At 41.1% G+C, this 23,596-nt stretch overlaps 1 protein-coding gene across 1 annotated transcript in view; it reads left to right on the top strand.

Annotated features, from left to right (window-relative positions):
* Positions 1-2,573: 2,573 nt before the first annotated feature.
* The window catches only part of LOC149300386 (Golgi integral membrane protein 4-like), a 47,522-nt gene continuing 26,499 nt past the window's right edge, over positions 2,574-23,596 (top strand). The window contains exons 1-2 of the mRNA XM_089485442.1: positions 2,574-2,760; positions 23,438-23,512. Coding sequence (XP_089341568.1) covers positions 2,574-2,760; positions 23,438-23,512 — 262 coding nt within the window. The remainder of the gene's footprint in view (positions 2,761-23,437; positions 23,513-23,596) is intronic.

The raw sequence follows: 23,596 nt of genomic DNA, 5'->3' as shown, positions 1-23,596 counted from the left end.
AGGCAAGCCAGTCGGTGGTATAGCATAATGTGATCCTGGGCCAAAACAAACCCTGAGCCCAGCAGTTTGAGGCACACTCAATAAGGGCTACAGATTTGCCCGAGCATTGAGCTACCGAGCCTGGGCACACATGAAATGAGTTTGTCCATCTAATAAGCATACCTGGAAACTCCGGGAGAAGCGCCACTTCTCCAGTTCAACACCTGAATCCTACGGGTCTCCTGGGTCATGACATGCCCCACTTCCCGCCCATTTCCCCTTTAAATGGAGGTGTTTCCTGTGATGTCATCAGGAACGCCCACTGACGTCAGTGGGCAGTCGTGGCCGCCTCCCGCAAGGGTAAGCTTCGGGTAGCCAAATTCTATTGGAATACTAATTGTATTTCCGCTCTTCCACCATACAGATGAAGTACTTTAAGGGGAACTCCCACCATACCTTTATATCCATTAATTATTGCCTTATGGTTGAAAGTAATATAATGTACTCGTAAGGTTTCGTAAATAGAAACGTTATTATTTATTCCAGCGAACTCACACTCCTTCCACACTCCTCCTAATTCTGCAGAATCCCCTCATGTCCATTTGCCCCTCTGACTGCCCCCCCACCCCTCAGCTATTTTGCATACAGGAGATTTGTTTGGCCGGACGTATCTACCAACGCATGATATACCGTATTTGCTCGAGTATAAGACAAGGTTTTTCCAGAGCAAGGTGGACGTCTGTGCGATGCAGACAACCTCTGCTGCCTTGCACTTCTGCAGGGGCTTCTGTGACGGAGCGACGGCGTGACGTGACCTTCCGGCACTCCGTCATAGAAGCCCTGACAGAAGTGCTGGGCAGCAGCAGTGGTAGTATTGCGCCGATGTCCACCAGGGAGTCTGGACCACAGGGGGGCAAGTCTGGGTATGCATTGGTATGTCAAATCTGGGGGGCAGGGGGCATATCTGGTGGCACATCTAAGGGGTAGATTTGGTAAGGTTGGGGGCAGATGTGCATAACTGGGGGCAGGTTGGCAAATAAAAGGAAATAAAAACAAGAAATGCATTTTTCTCAATCATAGTGTTTATTAAATATGAAAAAATAGTTTACATGTGTAAACGATTAATTAAGATTTACTAGTAAAACTTTTTTCCTATAGGGTAGTCTTATATTCAGGCTTTTTCTTTTTTTCCTAAATTAATATTCAAATTTGGGGGGGGTCGTCTTATCCCCACCAGTCAGATCCAGCCCTGAGGGTAGATAGAGTCTGTTGAGACCCCTGGGAGCATGCACAGGAAGCCCACCCATTGATGGCAGCAGGAGCTCTTTCCTGTCTTGCCATCAGTGGTGGAAATCGTTGGACCGTGGAGAAGAGTAGCTCCAGCAGTACTCATAAAGTACCGCACTTTAATATGCATTCTTCTTTTTTAAACTGCCCATTTTATTACCAGATGCATTAATAAGACATAGCAATTTCTAATGAACTCACTAAAAACAGGTGGAAACATTCAAGAAACTATTATAACAAATGCAAAAACACCAACCCATACAATTGTAAATAATGAAATAATAATAATCTGTTTTCAGATGGAGGGCAATGAACCTGGCGCGTCACGGCATTTTTTTTTTATGACATTACATTTTTTTTCCAAGGATCAAAGGAGCCGTAAATATAATAACTCAAAAAAAAATTGTGAAGTGGCACTCATTTTAAACTACGTATAATTATTAGAGCTGAACCAGAAGACCTAAAAACATAATACTAAAAGTTAAGTACTGTCTGCAGTCTCTGACTCCAGAGACCAAAAGCCTCTTAAAATCTGCCTTCTTGGAGTAATTTTGTTTTTACTTTTTTATTCATTAGGATGGGGTATTATATATTTATATTACTCAAAAAAAAGCAAGAGAAAAAAAGGCATTTTTCTGGATTTTTGTATCTGATTTATTTTGTTTTCTAGGAAATTGATTGCAATTTTCGGCACATCATTTAAAGATTATGTTTTGGGTTTTTTTAGGAATATCACAATTTAAAAAATATATATAAAAAAAATAAGGATAAAAAGACTACTATTTAGGTAATTTAAAAATTCACATGAAAACAACTACAGAAATGTGTCCTTTGACTGGCTGAGGGTTATGTGAGTGTTGGTTGACATCATTTGTTTTGTCACTGCTTGTCTTTATCCGCTGCGTGTTCGGATGCTTGATCGTGTTACATTTCAATAAAGCAAGGAGAAAAAAAAAAGTAAAAAAAAAAACCCGTTTGAGAGAGTTGGAGCCAGAGCCACAGAGGGGGAGAGCTGGAGGGCCCTGCATACTTTGCAGTTCACATTACTGGGATGCTTTAATGGAAGCCAGTCTTCCTTTGTGTGCAACCAGAAAATAACGGGAAAGAGTGGCTTCAGAGTAACGAGTTAATGCCCCGACTGCTCCACTAAATTCCCGGCCAATTAGAAGTTCTTATTTCGAGGGCTGAAAGTTCCGAGCCGTCGGACAGTGCGACTGCCACATACTGTGCAATGGTCTGCCGGCTGCCAGCCTCAGCGCTCGTTTAAAGCAGGAGCTGCCCTCCAGCCTGTCCCATGAGAAGGGACTATGGGAAACGGTATGTGCTCCAGAAAGCAGAAGAGGATCCTCCAGGCTCTCGCCTTCGTAGCTGTAGTCGTTGGCTTGTTCTATGGAGCGATGCTGAACTATGATTTGCAAAAGCAGCTCAAGAAAGCGGAGATAGTAGCGCAGAAATACCAGCAGCACCAGGAGTCCTTATCAGCACAGCTGCAAGGTAAAAAATCACTTCGAGGAATAAATACCCCTATATACTGGGAGGAAGGGTGGAAGTTTGGGGTGACAGGGTACCACCAAGGAGAAGCATCCTTTAGCACCGCAGATGTTAGTTCCGACTCCTATCACTCTCATGCACTGTGGAAGTAGTTGTCCCCAGCAGCTGCATTGCTAGTGGTGGCCTACTCCTGCATAGGACTCCAATGTATAAAGTTCGGCACATGTTTAAGAGATGATGCTTGGGGTGCAAGAGGAGCAACCTCCAGCACTACAGATTTTGTTAAATCTGACTCCCATCATCCTCATTTATAAAGGAAGTAGCAGCTTTATTGCAAGAGGTGGGCTATCCCTGGATAGGAGTCCCATGCTTGAGACCCCAGCCCTTTTATACTTTATGACGTTTCAGGGTAGGTTAAAATGTATCCAGCCTTCATATCAATGTCTAAACACTGGTTGGTAAGTTGATGTGCTGAGAATAACTGGACATATTATAAAGTAACGCGTTTTATTGCTGTGACTCGTATTATTTGTTAATCCTTAGGAGTCCTCTATAGCGCAGATGGTGAAAGGGCAGATGATGTGCACATGGGCTTATCTGAATGGAATGTCACAGCACACAGACATCCTACCTCTAAAGTAAACTTTTCATTCCCTGTCCCTCCTCCCCTCCAGGCTGCTAGACGTGTACATATTCTGGAAAGGCTTAGGCCCCAAATGCCTCATGCTGTCTGGAAAAAAAAAAAACAGTCCCATAAAATACCAAGCGTTCACACATTGAAGGAGTGATTGCTTTATATCCTTAGGGTATAGGATCTGCATGTAAAGGAATCCAGGCTGCTTAGATAGGAAGTGTTAGCTGTATACAAACTTCTCTTGTATGAAAAGATATACAGTGTTAAGTCGCCAATAAGTATCTCTGAAAAGTTCTCTTTCAGGTTCCTTTTTGTTTTGTATGAATATGCATGTATGTATATATATATATATATATTTTTTTTTATTTTTTTTTACAATTTTATTAAACTTTTGTTATTAAACCACAAATAAATGTCTTTAAGAATTTCAATGCCATGCTTGCACTCCTGATTGGAAGGGAATTCTATTTTTTTTTTTTATTACATTTGTTTTTTCCTTTGGTTATTCTTCAGCCTTAATGCAAGTGTTTACAACCACCCTCTGAGGGATGACACCAGCTGCCCCTTTTTTCTTTCTTTTTTCTTCTTGATTTGCCTCTTTCCACCGTTTACAATGTTATGGCGTCTCCTTCCCGCGGGTAGGGGGATCCGTGTCACCTATAATCTTCCAGGTCAGTGTTAATGTGAAGGCATTTGTTTAGGAACTGATTCCAATCTACTGATAACTATTATTTAGGGGAAGTTCCTAAGAAGATAATTTTATGTATGTTTATTTGAGTCTATTTTACATGGTCTCCAGTGTCTTTGCCCCCCTATACAAATAGATGCAGGTATTTATGATTATAAGTTTTGCAAGTTGAGGCTTTTGTCTCATCTTCCTCCTCCCCAGCGTGAATCTTACTAAGCAGACAGTGTTCTCAAGTATGCTGCCCACTCTTGTAGTAACTCATGTCTGCTTCACCTTCAAGTATGTGACTAGAGCTTCAATAAAAGTGGACAACATCACAAACAAACTGTAACAACACAGCCTTGTGAGTTTTCTGTACATGTTGATGGGGGGAGGATTGTTAAGCTTGCATGTATAGGTTTTTCTCACTATGTAGTAATTCCAGGCCTTGTTAGAATGTAACATATCGATGGTAAATTACTACACGGTTTACTCAGGTGAAGGGCTTGGGTTTGTTTTGGTTTTTTTTTATAAATAATATTATTGTTAACCACCTCTGGAGATGAAACAGGGCATTGTGATTATGATGCCACATACTGTATATTCAGGATCCAATGTTGAGTCTCCTCAATGACTTCCAGCTTCACCCCTTCAAAGGCATTTGGTGATTACTTTAGAAACAAACTACGATCTGTTCACTATAGACTCTTTTACTTGTGACATCTTTCTTAAAACATTTTTAATCTCTTTTTGATTGCATTTCAATGAACTTACACTTCTTACCTCTTATTTCTCTGCTCCTTTTGTAACCTAACGTCTAGTCGTCTAATATGTTCTGTTTCCTGAAGCCTGTGTTGTCAGACTTATTGTTAGAGCAGGCAATACTTTGGCACTCTTTCCCTTCACATTGTTCTTCATTGTTCCTCTATTATGAAACTGCTCAATGTAAAGGTGTAAATTATTTCAAAGTTGCCAAATGACATTGCTGCATCTTTATCACACAGTTTCGTGAGACAATTATACATCGTCTGTTAACGTCTAATGTATGTTTACTAATCTCATGCCTAATCCAGTTGTCGTGTTTGGATTTGTAGGGATTCTTTACATAATGCCTCAAGAAGTCAGTCTGATTTGCATGTATACATTTCTCCAGTTTTCTGCTGATAACGTGACAACACTGTGAGCTAGAATTATAATATTAGGAAAAATGTATGTGATAAACCAGTTGATTATTTCATAATTGTCAATGATTACCGGATCTTTGGTGTTATAACTGATTGAAGCTCAGGGGGGATGGGGGGTCCACTAAACAAACATTGAAACTTTCATTGGATGGATTACAATTTTTTGGGTCGTAAAATACATTATAATGCTGCTAAAAGCTGTGTGTTATTGTAACCTAATGAATTGCTCATATATCTATAGCAAGTGTGAATATCTTCTTAGTATAAGTAAGGAAACAGGAGTGTTTTACCTAGATGTGTTGCAGCATTATCATTATTTAAACTCCATGTGTTTTAGCCTCCGAGTTTGATTAATTGAATAAAGCATACAAGATATTCTCATACTGGAGCGCAAAATCCAATAAGGGGAGCACTATTTTGTTGCAACCAGGTGTATATCAGACTGACTAAAGCTAGGTTTGTCTTTATGGCATTGAAGACTAATTTTCTTCTTTCCCGTTTACTGAACCCACACACATTAGATATTGTTTTTTTCAGGACAAGAAGGGCTTTCTTTAGATGACATTGTTTTGATTGTATCATATTATTTACTATAAAAAAAAGTATAAAATATGGTGAAAAATTTAGAAAAAAATGACTGTTTCTAACTTTTAGTTGAAAAATCTTTTACTCATCTATAAAAGGTAATGAAAAAACCTGCTAAATAGATTCTACTATTTGTCCTGAGTTTAGAAATACCCAATGTTTTTATGTTTTTTTGCTTTTTTCTGCACGTTATGGCAGGGCTCGACAAATCCCAGGCGCCAGGTCGCCATGGCGACAGAGAATTTTGTCCTGGCGTCTAGGTTTTGTCAGCCTCTTACATCCAGAAAAAATTGTGGATGTAAGAGGCTGAGTCACCACACGGGGGCGCTGCTGTCTGCCCAGGAGTCTGGGCAGACAGCACAGCCACTCAGAGCCCGCCCCCGAGCCTGAGATCACTCCCACGGAGTGATTCTGTAGGCTGAAAACGCGGTTGCTGCAAAACCAGCAATCGTGTTTTTAGCTGCCACAGGCAGCTTCAGGGAAGGGGGTTGTGTGTTGATTGGGTCCCCACACAAGTGTGGGGACCTGACCCAACACCCCCCAGCTGCCTGATCGCTCCATGAGAGCGACAGTGCAGCGTTAACCCCTTCAATGCCGCGATTGCGGCATTTAGGGGTTAATTCCCGTTTTGTACGGGGCTCTGCTGCTGGTGGTCTGCCTGGAAGCCCAGGCAGGCCAGCAACAGCAAAAACGAGCCCCCACAAGCCCTTTGATGATTCCTGTAGGCATGGAAGCCTACAGCAGTCATCAGAGACTCCCCCCTGCAATGGCTGGTCTATAGACCAGTAATTGTGTCCCAGAGGCAGCTTCAGGGACAGGGGGAGAGGGTTCTTTGGTCTCCACATGAGTGTGGAGAGCAGCCCCAACCCTCCCCTGCTGCCTGATCGCTCCCTGAGAGCGACAGTGCAGCGTTAACCCCTTCAATGCCACAATTGTGTATGACACATTCGTGGCATTGCAGGGGTTAACATTTGTCCCCACAAACTTGTGGGGGCTAAATATCAGTCAATGCTGTGCTCCAATGGAACATCAGCATTGAAAGTGTTAAAAAAAAAAAAATTATAACCCCCCCCCCCAGCACTGACCTGAAAGTCCAGGGTGCTTCCAGGTCAAATGCTGTGAGTTTAGTAAGTGGACTGATGATGATCAGATCGCTCCTAACCAACTGTTAGTTTAAAAAAAAAATCCTGGCTCCTAACTTTTTTACCTGGCGCCTAGATTCACAACAAATTTGTCAAGCCCTGCGTTATGGGGCAATAAGTACAGGTAGCGTTTTGCTATTTCAAAGCCATTTTTTCCAAATCTGGTAATTCTTCCCCCCATGTGCCATTTCGGGTATCTTTGAAGCCGGCCAATGCAATTTACCCCATCAAGTCATATATTTTTAAAAACTAGACAGCCCAGGGTATTCCAAATTCTAGTATTTTAACCCTTTCCAAGCACTTATTCTACCATCAGCCTTTGTCAAACTTTATGGTAGTAATTTTTTTTGCATTTGTTTTTTCACACACATTTTACTTTAGGTATGAATAAACAGGTTCTGGTATATGTCACTATCAAAAAACACCACAATATGTGTTTAGCAACATCTCCTGAGTACAGCGATACCTCACATGAATGATTTTGCCTGGCTGTTTGGGGGCAAAAGGGCCACATTTGGGGCATGCGCATTTTCAGTGTTGAACTTTGGCATTTGGGGATCCACTGCCCATGCCCTATTTGGTACATCTTTGAGCCGGGCCATTTCAGTGTGCCCAACAAAACCATATATTTTTGAAAACTAGACACCACAGGGTATTTTAAATGCTGGTATTTTAACTCTTTGCATGCACACATTTTACCACCAGAATTTTTTCAAAGTTTGCAGTAGTATTCTTTTGTGTGTATTTTTCCCCCACACACCTATGTTATGTATGAATTTACAGCTCCTGGTATATGCCGCTGTCACACGACACCCCAATATGTGTTCAGCAACATCTCCTGAGTACAGTGATATCCCACATGCATGGCTTTGTCATTTTTGGGGGGAACTAAAAGGCCACATTTGGTACGTGTTCATTTTTCTAATTGGAAATTAGATGTGTGGCCATCCTTCACCCCGTGTTAATTGGGACATTGTTGATACCGGCCAATTCAATTTACCCCATCAAATCATACATTTTTTAAAAGTAGACACCCCATGGGCATTTAATATGCCAGTATTTTAACTCTTTCCATGCGAGAATTGTTTTAAGCTAATGTGCTAATTTTAGGACTTGCTCACAAAAATATATTTTTATATATATATTTTTATTTTTTTTGCCTTTTTTAAAAAAAATTTAACTTTTTTCAACTTAAAGGTTCCCCTGATAGTGACATCAGAGGGAAATTATTTTTACATTTTACTGTTTTTTTCTAATTATTATTAATTTTATTTTATTTTTTAATTTATTTTTATTAATCACACTGTGATTAGAGAGCTGGACTCCATTGACTTGCATGGTTGAATGCAGTACTTGTATTCAACCTGCAAGTGGAGCCAGAGTTCTCTAGAGGGTCTGGAGACCTTCTAGCGAACTTTTGCATCTTTATTGTTTTTTTTCCCAGGCCGCCGCCATCTTGCGGATGGTGAAGACTGCGTGCAGCTGCGGCTGTGACCGCTCTCCGGAGCGGTCACAGTCCATCCTGGGGTAAGTGTTTGGTGTCGCTGGATGCCTCCTGATCGAGGCATTCCAGCGACACCATTTAAGTTTAGGAGGTGATCGCTGATTGCCTCCTAAACACTTTTAAAACGGGCGTCCGCCGCCATACATTGTATGGCGGATGTTGACGCCCCGGGGAGGGGCCAGAGAGGGGCCCTGGTGCCGATTGTAGTGTTGCTGAATGCCTCGAGGTCAAGGCATTACAGCAACGCCGTTTGGGTGAAAAAATCGATCACGGATCGATTTTTTTCACCCGTTTTAACAAATGACGGTCCTGGCACGTCATTTGTCGTAAACGACTTGTTTTTCCGTGATGTGCCCGGACCGGCAATTGTCATCAAGGGGTTAATGAAAAGGAATCAAAAATAAAAATATAGAAGATACATCTTTGTAAGAGGGGAATAAATGGTAGATGATTACGCTACGTCCAGAAAATGATTAACGTATTGTTGAAAGTACATATTAAGTTTGGCATTGTATTACATTTTATTTAGCAACAGTGAATGCCATAGTGCAAAACTTCTAGGCCCCTTTATTTCCCATTGTTGTAACCCAAAAGTGTGTGCTGTATGTAAAAACCCATGCCTGACAAGTGTTTCATTCCAGCAAAAAGACGTATGGTGCGTATGGTGTGTTCAGCTACAGACTGGGGATTAAAATGGGTTCTTCTACTTTAAGGCCAAGTGACAATACATTTAGAGAATGCTGAGTGAGCACATACATTCACCATGCAAACGCTGATTAGGGATGAGGACTCTTAGAAGACTGGGTCACAGTAGAGCTGGGAAAATACTTTGCCCATATTGTCAGAAAATGCCACATTGTGGCCAATTTAAAGGGACATTCCACCATCCTTGGGAGACCCTTAACAACAAATACTTGTGAAAGTATGTTTCCATGCATTCCTTAAACCTGTAGAAAATACTTTACTTTATGGATAAATTGCATCTCCCGCCCTGCTCCTGACGTTTCTCGCCACTGGTTGAAACCAATGGGGGCATTCTGCGCATGTGTACAGGGTTTTGTTAGACCCAGGGCCGGCCCGACAATGGAGCCGAGTGGGGCAACCGCTCCAGGCGGCACTTTTGAAGGGGCGGCACTTTACCCGCTCGCCGCCCCTCTCTCTCTCCTCTGCGGCGAGTCTTCCAGTTCTGTCTCGGTGCCGGCTTGTAATGCTGAGTGCCGGAAGATTTCCGGCGCTCAGCATTACAAGCCGGCACCGAGACCGAACAGGGAGACTCGCTGCAGGACTGAAAGGTAAGTACAAGGGGGCGTTAGGGACGGAGGGAGAGGAAGGGTAGATAAGGGGGGGGCGGCATTTTAAAATTCGCCCCAGGCGGCATTTTGCCTTGGGCTGGCCCTGGTTAGACCCTCGCCCAGAGCGTTCTTCGAGCCAGAGCTACAGCTGACTCGTGGTACGTATATTACTTGCCAGTAGATATGTTCAGGGAGATAGGTGGGGGAGGGAAAAGAGGCAAATTATTATTCATTTATAAGGGGGGGTCCTCTCAGTTATTCTATGGATTAAAATGTGATGGCTGTGGTGTCACAATGTATGCATTGAAGTACTGTTTCCAAGGCCAGTATTACTGCACACCTTTTAGTTAGATGTTAAACAGAAATTCGTTCTCCGTTTCTAGCGACGGGAAGGGCTTTTAGTGAATGAAAACAATGTGGCTATTTATCAAAGCTCAAAGGGAAACATATGTTTTAGTCAGTGCTTTCCATCTTAACCCTTTAATGCTGGTGAAGCACAGATTAAATTTCCTCCAGTGTGTCCCTTAGAAAGGCCATTTACAACATCTAGCACAGCAGCATCTGGAGTTTACGGAACAGAATGATTAAACATGAGAGAGCCTGCAGAGGATCATTACCGTCGCATCGAACAGTAAAATCTAATTAAGTTTCACAGGTATTCAGCAGTGTCAGAGAAATGAAGACATTAAATACTTGACCCAAGTTTTCTAACCACTCATTTCTTTTATGTCTGGAGTTGTATTGTCGGGAAATGCTGACAGCCCTTCCTATAAACAGGAATGCATTACATTATAGACAATGAGCTTTTTCCAAGGACAGAGCCCCTGTGTCATCTGCTAATATTAACAATGTGCATTGAAATAAGCCTAATAAAGTGCAGGTTGTGTATTATGTAATATTTTCTATATATTCAGACATATTACATTCTCTTAAGTCCTGGGATGCTTAGTTTTGGCAGACCTCTTGTCATCTGGTTCCATTTACAAAAGAACTCGGCAAATGTAGCAGTTAAAGGAAAGTAGTATTTCTCCTTCTACCAAGCAAGAGGTACCTGGAAAGTTAATGCATATGGGACATCAGTGATTAAGTGGGGAACCTAAGTTTAGACACTGTTGACTGGTGGCCTAAAGTAAGGTGACGGGTACTTTTTTTTTTTTTAAACCTATCCTAAATATTGCACAAGTCCAAAGCAAGCTAAATTCTTAACTTGTAAGTAACAATTTAGACCAGACATCTCAGATGTTTTTTTGTAGGTTTTGCATTGAGCTCCATTTTTACTACGGTACTTGTGTAGTCTTCTAATTCCGGGCACAAAACAAAAATTAAAATAATGATTATTCTGTATAAAACATTTTCCAGCTTGTGTTTTTAACTTGAAATGCATGCTTATCGAAATAGCAGTCAGATATACAATAAAAACCTAAAACAAACTTTCAACCGACTGTAAAATTGTGTAATGGATTTATTTGAATATACATTTTGTCAGGCACACGTTCAGTATTTCTTAGGCTGGAGTTTAATTTCCAGAAATGTATCAGAAAATGAGTTACTAAGCTTGTAATTCAATTTGCTAATTGCTTGATTGTTTGTGGAGTAAAGCTCCCGTGTTTATGGGTCCCCAGATTAGTTGGGTGGGTCCTCTTACTCCTGCCTGCATCTCAGACTCGTACTACCAGTGCCTGTGAGCGCAAGCGCTTAGTTTCAATCTGCTTTTAGTATTAACTCCCAGAAAAGGCAGTTTGCAAAGGGCGCAGAGCACCAAACCTCATGAGCAGTGGTTCTTCAAGAATTTATCTTTGGGGCTGCCAGTGTGAAGACAGCTATGTTCCTGCTATTGTACATAAACACATGTACGGACACTCAGTCACACTTATGTACGTGTAAGGGAGAGTGCGTGGACAAATACCCTCGTACAATGCTGCACTCCCTCACGCAGAACGCACGGTTTGTAAACCGGATGCATTGATTATTATTATTTATTGATTTATATAGTGCCATCATATTCCGTAGCGCTGTACAATGGGTAGACAGGACATAACAAGTAGTGCAAAACATAACGGGGAGGAGGGCCCTGCTCAAACGGGTTTACAATCTAGAGGGAGTTAGGGATTGATTTTTGTCATTGTAGATCTTACTGGGATTAAATGTACAAAAGTTTTGGCCGGTTTTGCCACTGAGAGCCTTGCTGGTGTTCCTTCAAAATGATCTCATGAGAGTAAAGTGATGATAGAAATTGTAAACATATATTTATGTGTGTATGTGTATATGCTCATAGTGTTAACTACAGAATGTTTTGTAAGTATATAACAATTAGTGTTGTATATCAGTAGATAACAATTTAGTGTACAGGAAGTTAATATTAATACAGCATCTGTTAATCTAGGGCTGAAACAACGAATCGATAAAATCGATAATAATCAATAACGGAAATCGTTGTCGACGATTTCCGTTATCGATTAATCAAGTGATCGATTCGTTGTTGGCTCCTTTTACTTACCTCCGCGAGCGTTCCCTGCTTCCGCTACACGCTCTGCACTCTCCGCCTTCTTTTAGTTGCGTGACGGATGTGACGCGTTCCGGAGGTAAGTATTCTTCATGTCTGTGCGAATCGCTCTGTGCGAGTGGCTCCGTTCGCACAGAGCGGTTCGCTCTGTGCGAGTGGCTCCGTTCGCACAGAGCGGTTCGCTCTGTGCGAGTGGCTCCGTTCGCACAGAGCGGTTCGCTCTGTGCGAGTGGCTCCGTTCGCACAGAGCGGTTCGCTCTGTGCGAGTGGCTCCGTTCGCACAGAGCGATTCGCGGGGGTGGGGGTGGGGTTTCAGGGGATGCAGGGCAGAGTGGGGGGGGGCAGGCCAGGGTAGGAGACTGAGTGCAGGGCAGAGTGGGGGTGGGGATGCAGGGCAGGGTGTGAGTGTGGGGGCAGGGCAGGAGACTGGGTGCAGGGCAGAGTGGGGGTGGGGGTGCAGGGCAGAGTGGGAGACTGGGTGCAGGGCAGAGTGGGGGGGTGGATGCAGGGCAGAGTGGGGGTGTGGATGCAGGGCAGGGTGTGAGTGTGGGTGCAGGGTGTGAGTGGGGGGGGCAGGGTGTGAGTGTGGGGGCAGGGCAGAGTTGGAGACTGGGTGCAGGGGCACAGTGCAAAGTGCTGGGTGCAAAGTGCTGGGTGCAAAGTGCTGGGTGCAAAGTGCCAGGGCTGGGTGCAAAGTGCCAGGGGTGGATGCAAAGTGCTGGGTGCAAAGTGCTGGGTGCAAAGTGCTGGGTGCAAAGTGCTGGGTGCAAAGTGCTGGGTGCAAAGTGCCAGGGCTGGGGCAAAGTTTCTTCAACAGTAATAGTCCACCTCTTTTCAGAATGTTTGGGGTTATTTTGTTTCATAAATATTGTGTTTGGGTTTTTGTACTTTGAAAATATTGTTTTTTTATTACATCATAACAAAATAAGAATGTTAATGTAAATTTTAAGTTGTTTTTTAACATCCAGTTCATTAAATTATTTTAAATAAACTAAAAATTTGCATATTGGTTTTTTTATCCGATTAATCGATTAATCGAAAAAATAATCGGCCAACTAATCGATTATTAAAATAATTGTTAGTTGCAGCCCTAGTCCCATCATGCCTAGGTTCCAGCACTTACACATCCATCCAGTAAATCAGCCAATACACGCTGGTACAGGGTGGCTGTAAGTGATGTGCAGACCCCATACTGCTGGCAGCATCAATACACAAGGGGGGCAGCTAGCCAGGTTTCAGCATGTACTGGCTGACTTGGCATGATAGGAGTGTGATTGCTAACAGCAATCACAGTCCCATCATGCCTAGGTTCCAGCACTTACACATCCATCCAGTAAATGCTGGAACCTAGGCATTATGGGACTGTGATTGCTGTTAGCAATCACACTCCTATCATGCCAAGTCAGCCAGTACATGCTGGTACAGGGTGGCTGTAAGTGCAGACCCCATACTGCTGGCAGCATCACTACACAAGGGGGGCAGCTGGCCAGGTTTCAGCATGTACTGGCTGACTTGGCATGATAGGAGTGTGATTGCTAACAGCAATCACAGTCCCATCATGCCTAGGTTCCAGCACTTACACATCCATGCTATCACACACACACACACACACACACTCATTTATTCATATAATCATTAATTCACAGATTCATTCCCTCAATCACACACACTCATTCAAACACCCTCCCCACCCCCTTACCTGCACTGCAGCTCCTCGATGCCGCTCACAGACTTCAGCAGGGGGCGCGGCCTCCCTCTGCCTTCTCTGCTAAAGCACAGAGGAAGTAGGATGTCACGTGAACTCCGCTTCCTCTGTGCTGTCCAGAAGACCCTCCCACAAGTAAGTAGCAGGGCTTGAGGTGCGGCTCGTGTAAGATCGGTCGCATGTTGGACGCCCCTGCCTTATTTAAAAAAAAAAAAAAAAAACGTAAAAAAGATTTCGGGCGGCCCCTTGGCTTGGGCCCCCCTGCGACCCCGGTAGTTCCGCCACTGATTTGAAGGCAAAGCGTTTGTGTTAACCTACATCTGAACGATGCTAATCCTCGTTTACATGTCAGGGTCATTTTTCCTTGTAATGTATCTGTCCCTTAATCCTAGGAGTACACGTTTCTGTCCTAACAAGTATTTACGTTCCGGGAATGTTTAAATAATTCTATTAAAAACAATTGAGTTTAGCTACATTTATATACGGTACTTCTATTGTTACTCTAGATTATTTTGTTACACAACATTTAAGTATTGCTTAGATGATAATGTAATATGTTGCTTTTTTGTAGCGTTGAGTCATGTGAAACAAGAATAAAAATTTTTTGGGTCATAGCTGCCCAAAAAGGTTACTAGAATCCTCTGTATCGTATTTATGTTTTAAACTATTGAATAAGAAAGTTGTTTAAGAATCTTTCTTTTGTCTTGGAGGATCAGCACCTTTACTGAATAACTAGAGCAACATTGTAACTGAAATGATAATTGTCTTATAAATCTTTCTTAAGACCAACTTCTTAAGAGCTCTTTTTTCTGCAAGCCACTAACAAGGAACATTCCCTTGGTGCCTATAAAGAAAAGAAAGTTATTCTTCTGTAATCTGATGCCTGCGTTCACAGACTGTAAAAGCCCCTGAGTAATCACAAGCCGTACATTCAGTCGGTGTGCACAGTTGTTTTCCTCAAGAACATGGACCGGATTTTTAGAACAAGTAGTTACAGCTTCTTGTGCCCATACTATTTGTAAAAGAAATTGGCTACTTAAAGACAGCACATAGCACTAACATATACTGGGTTGAAACCATGGCGTTCATGAAGGACTCAAAAACGAGATTGGAGCACTTCAACCCATTCAGTTCACGGACTACGTTTCCTATATAAAAGCCTGTAGGTTTCACTTTTAAGATGTATTTTCTTACGGCATCAGTCGTCACAGTGCTGGGGGACAATTACCCCCTGGGCTGGTCTTTTAAAGTATTTTCATACTTAAATGCAAATGTTAAATGCAATTCCACATAATGCCCCCACGTGTTTGTCATTACAGGGAGTGTATAAAGCATTTACACCGTGAAGGTGTTACACCATGTTTTGGTTACCCATTTTACTAGCTTTCTGCAATTTCCCATCCCCATATGTTCCAAGCTTAACTTTACCTCCCTACCCCAAAGCCTAATAACAGTGCCTCGTCAGTAAGGTGGATGGCACATTTTATCATTGTACCCTTGTGTTCATGTTTCTCCCACCTGGTGAAGTCAGCTCATGGCTCTTACGCTACTGTACATAAACCTTGGTTAACTTTGCATCATACACCCCAGATCACCCCTCGTTGCTGCTGATCTGCGGGTCTTAAAAAACAAATGTTCCTCAACTGAATCCTGGAGTTCCAGAGTTTCTCATCTCTGCAGTGGGTTATTTGGGTTAATATGTGGCTCTTTTAGCACTCTTCTAAAAACCACACCATAATCAATTTGTGTCATCTTTTTTTTTTTTTATGCACTGTTGGGGTTCGTGTAGGATTAAACAATCTGGAGGGACGCTCTTGGATGGACTGTTCTAAACCAGGCTTTATCTGCTCCATATTATGCTGGCAAAGGTCTAAAACCAGATGTTATGATATTGTATGTGTAGATATTCATTAAGACATGTTACGCTGGATCAAGTGAGCTAACCATTAGAAACTCGGTTTCTGTAGCTGGTCCAGTGTGTCCTAGTTTGTGTCATCATACATGTTTAATCAGTTTGAAATGCCACATTTAACTCTTTAGCATGCACATTCACGCTCCCTCCACTGATAAAATGATTTAAACATCTCCCAGGTAAGCTGGAACTGCCTGGTGTGTCAATCAAATAGAAGCACACAGATGAATTCACAATCAGAGCGCTGTTCTCGGAAGATAGTGTTGTCTGTTAGCCCTACAGTCAACTGCTAAGGATGTGGATACATTTAAATGCTGTTCTTTATCTGGGCATGCTGCAAATTGGTATTTTGTGTTTTTTTATTTCTTAAAATGTCCTGAAAGAAAGAAGTAATGCCCTTGTATCCAATTTGTCATATTAGTGACGTTTGTGAATAATTAATGATATTTTTGGCTTTGCTTTTATAAAGTCACTAATTAACCACAAATCAGATCCCATAAAGTGGACTGACTTTTGTAACTTCCCATCAAAGCCATGAGCTGGAATGATATAGACATTACTTTTCCAGTGCCACCCACAAGAACACTCGGTACTGGGACTTTTTGCTTAAGGGGGGGGGGTGTTATATTAAAAAAGCAACTCTGTGTTTCAAAAATGTTCTTATCACCATAGCAACCAGAGGGATGATCCAATCAATAGGAATATTTAAGTGCTTGCTATGATGATAAGAGCACTCTTCTAGAGGCTCACAGACATATAAGCAGGCTGTTACTGTTATATATAGCCTGGTGTGATACGTTTAAGGGACGCACCCTTACGTGAGTTTCAATTTAGAAATCATTCTGTGGAAACTCTGTCTGCTTAGTCAATATTCTGTCTAATTGGCCATGAGAATGAATGAAAGGACTACTGTTTCCAGAGTCCATTTGAGTGAATTAGGCTGTTATGGAACTAGAGCTTCCATGGTACTCTGCCTAGCCAATGCAGTTTGGGCTTGAGACTTACGCTCCCAACTACAGAATTGCTTGGTCTATATAGTAAGTCCCATGGGTGTAGCCAGTGGGGGGGGTTTCTATGCAGCTGCACTCGGCCTGACCCAGGAGAGCAACCCTAGCCGCCCCTCAGCACCTACCTGCCAGTGGCTCCTATTCTTTTGTGCTGGGACATGATATCTGTTTCTGAAGGACATGTGCTACAAGATAATACAAAGGCTGTGCCTCCGTAGTGTAAATGGGCCAGTTATAAAGAAGATCTCCCCAGCTGGTCACCAGCCCCCCGGTAATGTTCCCACTCTAGTCCAGGTAGTCCATGTATAAAAACATTGTTTTTGTAAAGGACCATTTCCTAATTCACATTTTTTAGGTTGTAAGCTTGTTTGAGCAGGCGCTCCTTACCTTTTATTTCTGTTAATAAAATGTATGTACTTTTTGCACAATATGATGGTGCTTTATGAATCGCCAAATAATAATAAATAGCAATTGTCAATGCAAACATGCATGAATGTTAGAAACACTATTTCAGTGTTAGAATAACATTATTATTATTATTTATTGTTTTATATAGCCCCATTAAATTCCGTATTGCTGTACAATGGGTAGACAGGACATAACAATTTGATTTATAGAAACAGATGAGGAGGGCCCTGCTCAGACGGGCTTATAATCTAGAGGATAACGTATGTTGGGAAGTGTATGGGGACTGTGTAGCAGATCGGGGTTTGGAAGTAGTATTATATTTGCACTTAAAAGGTTGCATTATATACCATATTATATCTAATGCAATTTGGAAGGCTTAAGTACCTCTTTTAATATTCAGCCACATATAGTTATTGTTTTACATATAGCAGGTACAGAATATGTCTCTCTCTGGAACAAGTCCTGTTCGGGGGGTCTCTAATGGAAGCCTCAATATTTCCCCATGGAATAAACACATAAAATACAGTGCTGTATACAGTAATGCAGGTGACCATTGACAGAAACCTGTTTTTTTCTCATATTGTGCTAAAAAACTGCCTTGATCTGCAGGCCTGAAAGCTGCCATTGTTGCCAACCATGTGATGTTCTGGGTGGGACTTTCTCGCTCAAATACCACACTGAGCAGATTCTTTATGGCAATGCTACGCAGTCCCATCCTCTAGAGGCTTTCATCAGTCAGAACATCTGGCTGGGTACAGTGTACAGTGCCGTCCACTAATATTGGCGCCCTTGGTAAGGTATGAGCAAAGGAGGCTGTGAAGAATTAGCTTTATTTCTTTAACCTTTTTGATCTTTTCTTTAAAAAAAAAAACAACCTCTGCTCTCATACATATCTTGAAAACAAAAATATGACGTTTAAAATTAGCCAACATTACAAGTTTCCGATGCTCACCAAGAATGGTCAGTCAATCTATAGCCTGTCCTATGGTGCGTCCACGCTTGGAAGTAATCTCAAGTTTTAGCTCCTTTATAAATCTCCAGTATAATAAAAAAAATCTCCTTCAAGGGCAGTCCAGAACTGAGATGTGAGGCAAATTTACCCTTGCACGAGGGAGCCAAAAACCCTAGCTGTACATTTTTGCCTTCACGGGCATCGTCAGTGGGGTCCAGTTGTTATCCCTCTAGACATCTGGAGTCGTTGGTTCCCTCGTGTAGGGGAAATTTGTCTCGCAATTCGGCTCTAAACTGCCCTTGGGGCAAGATCAGACTGATATGTTGATGGAGATTTTTCCTCTGTAATGGCACAAACGGGACACACCGTAGGACAGGCTATGAAGAGTCTGTCTGTTCTTTGGGAGCATCTCACACTTGTTTTGTATGGTATTAAGCATAGTACAGCATAGTATTCTCTCAGGTAATGTACATAGTCTGACAGAAGACAAGTACAATGATAAAATGCACTTGATGAGCCTTGGCACCCTGTATTACAATGATATCACAAAGACAATAGTGTTCTTTTTCCAAATTAACATAACATGTTAAGAACTAGTTAAAACTTAGGTACTCTCTCTGCCCTTTGCAAAAAGAATAAAACTGACAAGCACAATGGATTGCTAGATTTATTTACAGGCTTTCAACACCCTTACTGCCCAAGTGCTTCTCCCCCATTTTTTCTTAATTAAAAAGCTTTGAAATAACAGTAGCGGGATTGGTAGGACATTATGAGAAGTAGACGTAATGTGGTGGAAAAGAGCATAGTATAAGCATGATGATACAGACCATAAAGAGAAGGGGTCCTCTAAAGAGAGAGCTCCCCTTTAGCGCCCTGTTTGTAACGGTGCTATAAGTACCCCTTGCCTGCCTTCTGATGGCTCTGGCTCTGCACCCAGAAGCACATGTGGCTAAGCTGACATATTAGCTTGCTATGTAACATTTTCTGATTTGTGTAGTCAACATCTGTTCTGTGTTTTCTTATTGTAACTGCATATTGAAGTTGTAATCATAAGAGTCTAGGTTTGATTCTATAAAATTCTATACTTTCTCTAATATAACAGAGCAGATAGCGATTACATGGATTTTATGATGATTGAGAATACAGATTGTTGCACTCTAGCTCCTATCATCCATTCTCCTTGAGAGGGCCATAGGAACCATCAAGACGGCTTGTTCAGCCTAGGTACAAGTAGACCTTTATTTATCATTCTATCATTCTTACATTTGTTTTAGTGGTAATTACACCACTAAGAATCAATGAATACTCCAGGGAATAAACACACAAACACAAAAAAGCGATTAACTGGGAACACAAACGTCTGAAGTTTTGTTGAAATAAAGCTCTGTTCAGCTGGGGAAGTATAAAGCATTGCTGGCAAACCTTTTGCCTTGGCAAGTTCTGTCTTCTTGGGCAGCACACTCAGTTGAAAGACTGTTTATGCAAATGAATAAGTTCACTGTACATTCAGTGCAGAAACCTTCATCTCTTCCTTCCAAACCTCCAAGGAAAACGCTTGAGGACCCTCAGCAGTACCAAAGAAAGAATGCTAAGTAGAAATGCCTTATCACCTCTGCCCCATTTAATTACATATCTATAGGGGTCTTGTTCAGAAGTCACTAGTTGCAAAGTGGACAAAAAAAACAAATTGTTCTGCGTGTGTTTTCTTTCTTCCTGGAATATAATATATTGTTAAAAAAATGCTTGTCCTCTAATTGCTTTTCACGACAACTCCTAACATGGTGAACCAGCCGTGAAGACTGAATGCGTTGTAAATGTATGCAAGTCCATTCTTCCGACTGGTTAAGATGATGTGAGCCTCGAAAGCCAGAGGCTGCCAATTTCCTACAATGCCATAGCTTTTTAGCAGACTATCTTGACAGAATCAATGATCCCTCATAAATTAGCTTTTTCAGCATGGTAACTATATAAATTAATAATAAAAATCTATGAGTCATGTTAGTGGCTTCAGGGGATAGTTTTGCTGCCTTTGATTTACATGCATACCACTGCAGCTTGTCTTATGCTTTGAAATATTGCAAATGTAGATGTGAATGAATAGATATAAATGTTGCTATTATAACTATTATTATCCCTCGCAGCAGGGGGATAACATTTTTCAGCATGTATTATTTTTGATTTGTGGATATGAGTCTCTTTGCATTTGTGTCTCTTTTTTTGGATTTTATAGATGTAACCTCTTAAATTTTACTATGATATTCATTCATGAGCAGCGTAAGTGTTTGGATCATATTCTACATCCGACTAACGAACTACCAATATTAAAAAAAAAAAAGAGATTAATTGTACAGTGTAAGTGGTCTTAGATTAGCATTTTTTTAAACATTGCATCCTTATGAAATATGTTTAGAAAAAGCTATTTCTAAGGCAATCCAAAAAAACAGATAATTGGTATATTTGGGTGCAAGTAGGACTGCTAATAAGCAGTCTCCTGTGCAGCCAATGGAAATACTATAGAATACTAACTGCACATCATCCAAATATATTCAGTTTATTTAAGTATTAAAAATTTTATTTTAATAAATTAGTGAGGAACAACCCCAATGAATTCATGCAGATCAAAATAGTAAATAATTTAAATAATGTGAATTTTTCACTCTTTTAATCTACACGAATTCATTAGGGTTGTTCCTCGCTAATTTATTAAAATACCATTTTGATACTTGCATAAATCTACAACATCTAAATTATTTGGATGGTGTGCAGTTATGCTTCTTTTTTAGTATTCTGTAACAAAATATGTTTGTCTTCCCAAACCAGCTGAGATCTTTAGCACGCTCACTTATTACTTTTACATCGGTAATTGTTTCCTCCATATTCCGACAGGAACAGCTGTATTGGATGCAATTCATCCATTCGTTTCATTTGCAATAGCTGTTGTGAACTAATAAGGCATCTGTTTAAAAATGCTTATTTGTGAACAGAGCCTTAAGGGGTAACATATGCTTCGCAAATAGCATGTGCTTAGGTCTTCCAGAAACCAAGAAGTATTTTTGAGAAGTATCAAACAAACTTACCTCGCGTTGCAGAGTGCTTAAGTCTTAGTGACGGGAAGAGGATGTTCATAAAAACCAATGGAGTATTCCTACAGATTTCTCCAAAGTAAGCACTGCTGCAGCTTGCCACAATAAATATGGCCCTTGATATATGCATTTCATTCCAATATGTGAGACCCATTGGGAAACAATAACATTTAATCACATGAGAGATTTAGAAACAGATATCACTTGCATATTAGCGGTAGCATATCCCAAATTAACAGTTTTATTATATATAACTTTCATTATAAGATGTTTCCTGGAATCTCCCCAAACCTCGTTATTATTTGCAGCTCCACCAAGTTCAAATTGAGTCCTACCACGAACTTGAGCACTGAATCTTCTTAAACAGTTATGGGGCATGCAGATCACTTTCACTCTGGCCCATTCCTATTACTGTCACTCAACAGACGTTGGCTGCAGAAGTTTCCATTACATGGGCTTAGTTAGCACTAATCTAGGCAAGCAGTGACCATATGAAGAATGCTTCTGGTGTATAGTGGTAAAAGTTAAGCACTCTGTAGTAGCATTTTGTTGGTTGCTAAAGTGTCTGTTCAACATCTAGTATTTTTTATGTCCTGTACTACCAATCATTTTTAATCTCGGTAAAAATTAACATTGGGATGTTTTGAATAGAGAGCAATTCTGGTGCAAAGAGGTCATGCAAACGCATGTCCAAACAACGTATATAATACACCCTATGGCTGGCAAGCTGCGTGTCGGCCCATTGCACATGCGCCACTGTTTTGGCATAACCCATGCCAATGTCAACCTATCCACCATCCAATTATTGCATAGTTACAAACTTTTTGTTTGGCCTCTGATGCTATGATACTCAAAGTTGGCATAGTGTAACCATCAGATCTGCTTCTTTAATGGATGCACCGTACCCTGTTCAGCCACCTATACAGCAAATGAATATTCGTTATATATGGATGGTGGGGGATACATTGAAGAGTACTTCCTTTACTCAGGTTTTATAAGAGAAAAGTGCACTGCAGGAAATTTAGGGGAGCCATGTTTTTGTTTTTTTTTATAGCGATTTGTGCTCTACATGGCAGAGAAACAATAAATACGGTATGTAGGGGTATTGTTGTTTTCTATATGATTATAGCAGAAATATTCTATTCTTTCCTCGAGGCAGTAGAGGAGAAAACCATTATAGATTTCCATCTCTTTTACGGCAGTTTATTATAGCAGAATTGCTTTCTGGGAATGTAATTTCCAGTTCCCAATTTGTGAATGCTGATAAACAGCCTCTAATGCAGCATGCTTCCAGGTGTAGCATTTCCGAGGGCACTGCGGCTTCTCCACGAATGTATCTGATGCTTTTCACTGGATATTGTGGTGAAGAAATGAGCGAGACACCATGAAAGTGATCTCATCTCAGGAAACTGCCGAAAATATGGTTTAGATTGAGAGATGGGAAGAGATCACGCTATCTTATTGGATACAATTTTCTTTGCAATCCTTGCTAGTCTGAAAAAAAAAAGTAGTTTAGAGGAATGATATGAGTTTGTTACACACGTAACCCCATCAAGGGAGTGCCAGGAGCTTTCAGCCAAGTCTAGCCTAATGGCCGAGTAATAAAGCTGCAAATGTTTTTGGTATACAAAGATACCATTATGTGCGCTCCCTGGTCAGAGAAGGGGGTACGCTGAAAACATGTAAAAGGAGCATGGAGAGGATCCAGTCATCATGTAAATACTGATTACAACTCCCTGGGAGTTATATAGGGAATTGCAAGTAAACGTCAAAAAAAAAAAGCTTTAGGTAGTCTTGTCCCCATTCTTTGAGACCTCACCCTGTATACTGTGTAGAAATATGTGTTCAACTCATATGGGAACACACATCCTACAGTGAAATCACTCAAACTGGAAAAATGAATCATTTCCTTATAGGCAAAAATGTCCCCGTATCCTTGCAGTGTCCATTTACCCTGTTTGAGTCTGTGTGTTTAACTTACTTTTGCGTAACTGATATTGCAGAGTGATCTTACATAATAACATAAATAAGTTATGTTTTCACTGTTTGTTGTCGGATTTTTTTTTTTCAAAGTTCAGTGTTTTTTTTTCTCTTTCCCCCAGTGGTATATGAACACAGATCACGCCTAGAAAAATCATTGCAAAAGGAAAGACTTGAGCATAAGAAAGCAAAGGAAGGTAAATATATTTCAGCTTTGTTCCAAGGATTCCCTGGGAAATCACACAATTCAAAGTATTATAGCACATAATAATTGCTTAAAT

This window comes from Sceloporus occidentalis, unplaced genomic scaffold (assembly GCF_023333645.1).
Source record: "Sceloporus occidentalis isolate IW3139 unplaced genomic scaffold, rSceOcc1.0.p SCAF_25, whole genome shotgun sequence".
NCBI lineage: Eukaryota > Metazoa > Chordata > Lepidosauria > Squamata > Phrynosomatidae > Sceloporus > Sceloporus occidentalis.
The sequence above is the reverse complement of the archived record's forward strand: the minus strand, read 5'-3'. Positions and strand labels throughout refer to the sequence as shown.